The 6,502-nt window shown below is 35.0% G+C and overlaps 1 protein-coding gene and 1 long non-coding RNA gene across 6 annotated transcripts; one reads left to right on the top strand and one right to left on the bottom strand.

Moving 5' to 3' along the window:
* Positions 87 to 2,735, top strand: LOC104754442. 5 transcript variants are annotated; one of them, XR_002036281.1, is made up of 12 exons: positions 87 to 165; positions 317 to 384; positions 596 to 608; positions 715 to 849; positions 945 to 1,130; positions 1,226 to 1,276; positions 1,359 to 1,474; positions 1,553 to 1,668; positions 1,800 to 1,883; positions 1,994 to 2,103; positions 2,202 to 2,425; positions 2,552 to 2,735. It is a non-coding gene; the product is annotated as an uncharacterized LOC104754442 (long non-coding RNA). The 5 variants fall into 5 exon arrangements; XR_002036282.1 differs by having other exon boundaries at positions 87 to 169; positions 596 to 849; XR_002036280.1 differs by lacking the exon at positions 596 to 608 and having other exon boundaries at positions 87 to 169.
* Positions 5,710 to 6,472, bottom strand: LOC104754445 (uncharacterized isomerase BH0283-like). Its single transcript, XM_010476641.2, has 3 exons — positions 6,281 to 6,472; positions 6,089 to 6,172; positions 5,710 to 5,999 (listed from the first exon to the last, which is right to left on the bottom strand). Exons 1-3 carry the CDS (start codon positions 6,362 to 6,364, stop codon positions 5,892 to 5,894), a joined length of 276 nt encoding a protein of 91 aa, XP_010474943.1. The 5' UTR covers positions 6,365 to 6,472; the 3' UTR covers positions 5,710 to 5,891.

The following is a 6,502-nucleotide window of genomic DNA, read 5'->3' on the forward strand; positions in this document are numbered from 1 at the left end:
CTCCACTTTATTTATTTTTTTTCTTTTTTCTTTATATCTCTCCTGTTGTTGTGTTTGCTTCGTAACGATGTTTTGTCTTATTTTAGGTTTTTAACAAGAAGACCCAAGAATCAGTATACGTATCTGGAAGGTTTTTTTCGTCCCCTTGTCAATGAGATTGTTAAAGTAAGTAAGTGAATATTATTCATTTGGTTTCTTTTGATCTTTTTAGTTTGTTTGTCTTCATGCTCCTCCTAAATGGTTTTCTCATTTAAATTGTTGTTTAGATTCAGACTTGATAATTGACTATGGTTTTTTTCTAATTCTATATGTGCAGGTCAGAGACATAGATTGAAGAATGAAGGAGAAGAATGATGACCCGAACAAGATCAACATTAATCAATGGTAATCCCCTTCTTGTTAGTTCAATTCCTGTTAAGTTTTGTTTTTTCATTGATAAAAACGTACATCACTGTGAGGAGGAGTTGTTTGTTTCATCTGATTTCACGACCAAGTACAAGCTTAAAAAGTTATTGGTTTTTCTTAAAGGTTTTCACTTTTGCTCTTTCTATATAATTACAATTAACGATAGTTCTTTTGCTACTTCCATGTGCAGATCGGTGGAGATGGTTTGACGAATTAATGATAGTTATTTTCTGGGTTTTTTCATTTAGGTTGTTGTTTGATTCAAACTTGAAAGCTAACGATGGTTTTCATCTAATTATATATGTGCAGATCAGAGATCGTATGAAGGATGAAGAAGACTCTGACGGCTCGCTTAAGGTTTTATTTCAATCATCAACACAATCCATACAAAGACATCTTCAGTGATCCTAATGGAAGTTATAAGAAGACACTCTGAATTCTGAGGTTTGTGTTACTTGCTCTTAGATGAAGTTGGTATTTGATAATATTTGGTCTCACTTCACTTCTTCTGATTCTTGGATGCCTCTTTTTTTTTGCAGTTACTGTACTTGGGCTCCCATCAGCTCCTTCATAGCAAGATTTGAAGGTCTGATTGACAAATACTGTTTTGCTGCAACTTTTTGATTTCTGCTCCCTAGTCTTGTTTTTGTCTTTGGTGATCCTAATGGATCAAATGCGGAAAGCTGGTGATGTGGGCTTTGCTGAGGTCACTAGAGACTGTGATTGTAAGTTAATTTTCACTTAATCATGCATAATTTCTTAGCAATATATTATACTTTGTGTCTTTTTCTCACATGACTATTTTTAATAACATTATCAGGAACTTATGGTGTCGTCGGGCTACACCAATTATGATGACATGAAGTATGCGGTAAGTTAACTCTGTTTTTCTCTCTTACTGTATTGCATGCTATTATTTGTATAATTACTGATGTTCAAAGTTGTGATTTCAGATAAGGAAACTTAAATGACACAGAATTCAGAAACCCCTGGCTTAGAGCTTTAATCCGGGTTTGGTAGATGCTTCATTCATACCACATATGTGACTTTCGTACTAGCAATTTTTTAGGTAAAAATCAATGTTGGCTCAATTGAAATCATGATTTCACGTGTTTATATTCATGTTATGTCTGTGTTTTCTGCTCAGGCTAAGTAATATGAAAGTTCTCTGTCAAGAAGCCCAAGCAGAAGCAGAAGTCGTAGTCGAAGCGGCGGTCGCAGCCTTAGCCTTAGCAGGAGCAAGAGCCCAAGGAAGGATCTGAGGTACTATGTTTGTTATCACTGAACTTTCATTATCTCCCATTTTCAACAACTAAAAATGGAGTTGTGTGTTTATCAATATGTGATTCCATTATCCTTTCTACTATATAGCATGACAAAAAGTTGATGTGCAGGTGAGGAGGTTATCTTCTTGTGAGACAATGAGATCTGCCACCACTATTTGCAGCGATCAAACTGGAACACTAACTTTGAATCAGGTGTGTTTTGTGTTTCTAAATCTGGATTCGCTCCCAAGTTTAGAGTAAGACTCATGTGAACAGTTTCACCACTTGAAATTACTAAACTTGTTATCTATTTTGTCTGAAAGATGGCAGTGGGGGAAAGAAATCAGACACTGCACAATTGCCTGCAACTATCACTTCGTTAGTTGTTGAAGGGATATCCCAAAATACAACTGGTAGTATTTTTGTCCCAGAGGTAAGTTTCAAGCTTTGATATCTTGAATGAAAGTGAAGATTGTCTAGATAAGTTCTTTATCATTGCTCATGGGAATATGGGATTTTATTTGCTGACAGGGAAGTGGTGAATTAGAGTTGTCTTGTTCACCAAGAGAAAAGGCCATTCTTGGCTGAAGAATCAAGGTTTAATAGTTTTACACATATGAGTGGAAGAGTGATTCATATGTTTTCTCTCCTTCAGCTGTGAATGAATTTCGAGACAACCACGTCGCAGTCTTCTATCCTTCACGCTTTTCTGTTGAACTCAGAGGAAAAAACGTGGTGGTGTTGCTGTATAAACGGTAAATATCTGGTTCTAAATTGTAGAAACTGTGCGTTTATGGGGGATAAAATCATTTTTCTTGATCTACTGTAATCAAAGATAATATCTATGCAGTCAAATATGGTTAGCATATGTTGATGTGCAGGTCCGTATGGTGATTGGTGACAATATCCAAACTGTCAGGGCTTGCTTTGGAGTGTGGAATGTTAACTTCAGATGCAGAGATGCTTTGACTTGCTCTTTAAGATTTAGATTAAATACGTCGTCGTTGTATGAATTGGGCTTTCTTATCTACTATATATAATAATAAGTGGAACCAATTGTTGTTACTAGGGTTTCGTTTTACTTACCAAAGAATAATTAGATTACAAAACAATAAGTATCTAAACAAGATTCTCATATATCTCTCCTTCGCTTTTCTACTAAGTTTGCGTTTCTTATCAGCCATCACAAAATCCTGAAACAACGTATCAAATGGGATACGCTTCATTCGCTCTTGTTGATGCATTCCTGTGGTTACTTGCGTTGGGCTCAGTTGTTATGACCTGTGTTCAAATCGTGGTAGCTGTACAGCGGAATAGTGGAGGCCGAGAAGCAGATCCGAGATTGATTGAAATCGCAGATGGGTTGAGCAATCATCAAATTGACTCACATGGAGGAATACTGCAACATGCGGCTATAACGGCCCTTATGAACAAACCGGAATCGCCCGAGGCGGAATTCCTCTTTAGAGCCGTTCGTGCAAATCTCCTCAACGCTAACACAGTAACACCGGTAACAACGTACCCAGAACCGAGATCCTTCCCGAATCAGCCACCAGCCTCACCCGGCTTGTGTTGGAAGATTTAGAGTAGGACAAAGTATTCTGACTTCATTTGTTGGATTTAGAGTAGTTTTGAATTTATATCATCAGCTTTGTTGTAAAGAATCTCTTGTTGGAGCAATTCTTTCTTCAGTTATTGACTGATGATCATTGCGTTTTGGTTTTCTTATACAATAAACCTTAATTTCTCCTGAACTTACCAACGATGGTTACATTTATACAATGTCGATCGTGTGATTCCTTTTACTAGTATCTTACGAACTCTATAATTTAGGTTGCCTGTTTCCACTCTTATGTTGCATGTCGTCTCAAACTTAGGTTTTAAGTAGCTTCTTTAGGGTTTGCATAAGTTTAGCTCTTGAAACACTATCTGTTTATTTCTCTGTATACGTCTCAACTGTCAATAGAACATTTTGTACGAAGTCTCATTGACTATATAAAACATCAGCGATATCTTCTTTCACTTTCTTTCTTTCCATGATACTTAGCTTCCTAACTAGCTTGTTCAATCGTACTAACAAGTAGGATTTTTTTTTCAGACTTTAAAATTGGTCGTTGATGTTGTGTAATTCTGTATTGTATTGATTCTATTCTTCTAGGCATGGCTTTTTAAGACAATCGATTGTAATGCAATTATCCCTGGTTGATGGGTTTTCTCTTTGACTATATATAACTCATTGCAGATGTAGATGTTAGTATGAATACTCATCTCAAAGGCCGTGAAACTAACTCTGAAAGGGAAAAACCCCCTGTTACATTAGACCAATTTAAGTGTTATGTTCTTCCGTACAGTTTAAATCTCGAGACTTTGTTAGTTGAAGACACACCAAGAATCAAAGCCAACTGCTGGTGGTAATAAAACACATTTCTTTCTCAGCTTCATCCTTTCTCAAACCATGATAAATTTGAAGCATCTGTATTCTTTTGGTTTCTCGGGGTTGATTCTCATATTCATATCTTTCCCTTATGAATGAATGGGTATCACAGGGATGTCGACAGGTCGAGGGCGGAGTCGTGGACGCGGATCCCAAGTTTTTTTTTAGTCCTTAGTAATGACAATAGAGGATTGTGTGTTGTTTATGAGGCCAATCTCCTGAAGAGAGGAAAAAAACATGAACCGAGCAAACAAAATTAAGATTCCAAACCTGGTTCAAATTTATAATACTAAACCGACTGGGAACACGTACAAAAGTACAAACAATTTTTGGTTTAGATAAAACAGAGGAAATAAACAAAATTAAGATTCTAAACCGGGTTCAGATTTACAATACTAAACCGATAGGGAACATATTAAAGTACAAACAATTTTTGGTTCAAATAAAACCAGAGCTGTGCCAAGAAATTCCGATGCCATAGGCCAAAAATGTGATTTATAAAAATTCACAGTTATAAAAAGCACTGGTTGAAAAACAAGAACAAAAATATTACAGTTAAATATATATATATATATAAATTAGGTTGATATTATGTGTACTTGTGTAGTCTTTTAATTTGTGGTAGTAATGTGCCACTATTTAATTTAAACGGTATAGTTTATGTTGTTAATAAAACAAAATATAATTTTGGTAATGATAAAAAATTAAGATAAATATAAATGTAGTATCTAATATAGAAATAATTAATAAAATTGGACAAAGATAATTAACAAAGAAAAAGTTGAGAAGTGAATAATAAAATATAATGACATAGAAGAAAACCACTGATACAAACTTACAAGAAAAAAAATGGTTAACAATATTGACTTATTATCTTATTTGTGGACATGTTAGATTCCTTGTAGGTAGTAATTTGTTACACTACTTTTTTTTATTATTGAAATTAACCTTCTAATTTATTTTTTCAATTTTTCAATGATAGGTATATCATAACTAATTTTCTACAAAGTGTGATGTGAGTGTTTCTAATTTTGCATAGTAGGCACGACTCTGGATAAAACATATAACCGAAGAAATAAACATTCCAAACCGGTTTAGATTTACAATACTAAACCAATAAGGAACAATACATGTACAAAAAGTACAAATAATTTTTGGTTCAGATAAAACATAAAACAAAGACAATAAACAAAATTAAGATTCTCAACCGGATTCAGATTTACAATACTACACCAATTAGGAATTTATACAAAAAAGTAACAAATAATTTTTGGTCGAATACTAAAAGAATAATTAATCAACTACCAACAGACTCCCTCTGTCAAAGTCAACTCCAACCAATTTTGCAAGCAGAGAATGAAAGACGTCTGAATAGAGATCAGAAAAGAGCGCCGCCGGAGAACCAATGTAAAAGTATTCATTTGTTGAGTCCTAAAAATGCTGATTTTTCTCATCAAACAGAGAGAGTTCTTAGTATCAAAGTGCAAGATTCTGTGAAAGAGTTTTGTTGGTTTACTGTACTTTCTCCATTCAAAAGCATAACTAATATCAAAATAAAAAAAACTCTGAGAGGAAATAAAAAAGCTTTGTACAAAATATATAAAAAAACATCTTGCAAATATTCTTAGTGAATATTTGGAAAACAAGAAAATCATACTGTTAAAAAAAGATATCAAGATTGTCTACTTCAAGGACAAGTAACCTCAGTGTATGGAGTTAACCACATATGATGCTTGTGTGTGTACTTAAAAAGAAAAAGATACTGAATCATTTATTTTTAGCCAAATTCAAACTAAAACGCAACCTTCCATAACAGTGATTGCTTTGCCTCTCAGCAGAACCCTCTGCTTCTCTTTGTCCAGATGAACCTTCACAGTTCCGCCTCTGCTTGAAGCCTAAACATTAAAATAACCAAATCTTTTTTAGGAACTAAGATCAAAAGTGGTCTCAAAAGCCTGTGCAGAGAGAGAGAGAGAGAGAGAACCTGGTAGGCCAAGAAATCACACTTGTTCATCTTGAGGTTCCAGTAATGTGCCAAGGCACAATGCGCACTTCCAGTAACAGGGTCCTTTTTAAGTAAAAAAAAAAAAAGCAAAAAGAGCGGCTAGGTCATGTTTTCTTTTGCTGTTTCGATCACTCGCTCTTAAAAGTCTAAAGACTGTATCGGTATAATTACCTCATTGATCCCGAATCTGGGGGCAAAGTAGCGGCTACAGAAATCAAATGTAGAACCTGGAGAAGCAGCGGCAGTCACCATCATTCCTTCACAAGGGCATTTCGATATCTCATCTATTCTTGGCTGCAACTCAACGACTGACTCCCAAGATGAAAGCACAACCTGCAATGAATCTAAGAGTTAGCTCAATGGCGCCAAAGCAAGTATAGAAAAATATGGAGA

The sequence above is a fragment of the Camelina sativa genome, chromosome 17 (assembly GCF_000633955.1).
Source record: "Camelina sativa cultivar DH55 chromosome 17, Cs, whole genome shotgun sequence".
NCBI classification, from domain to species: domain Eukaryota; kingdom Viridiplantae; phylum Streptophyta; class Magnoliopsida; order Brassicales; family Brassicaceae; genus Camelina; species Camelina sativa.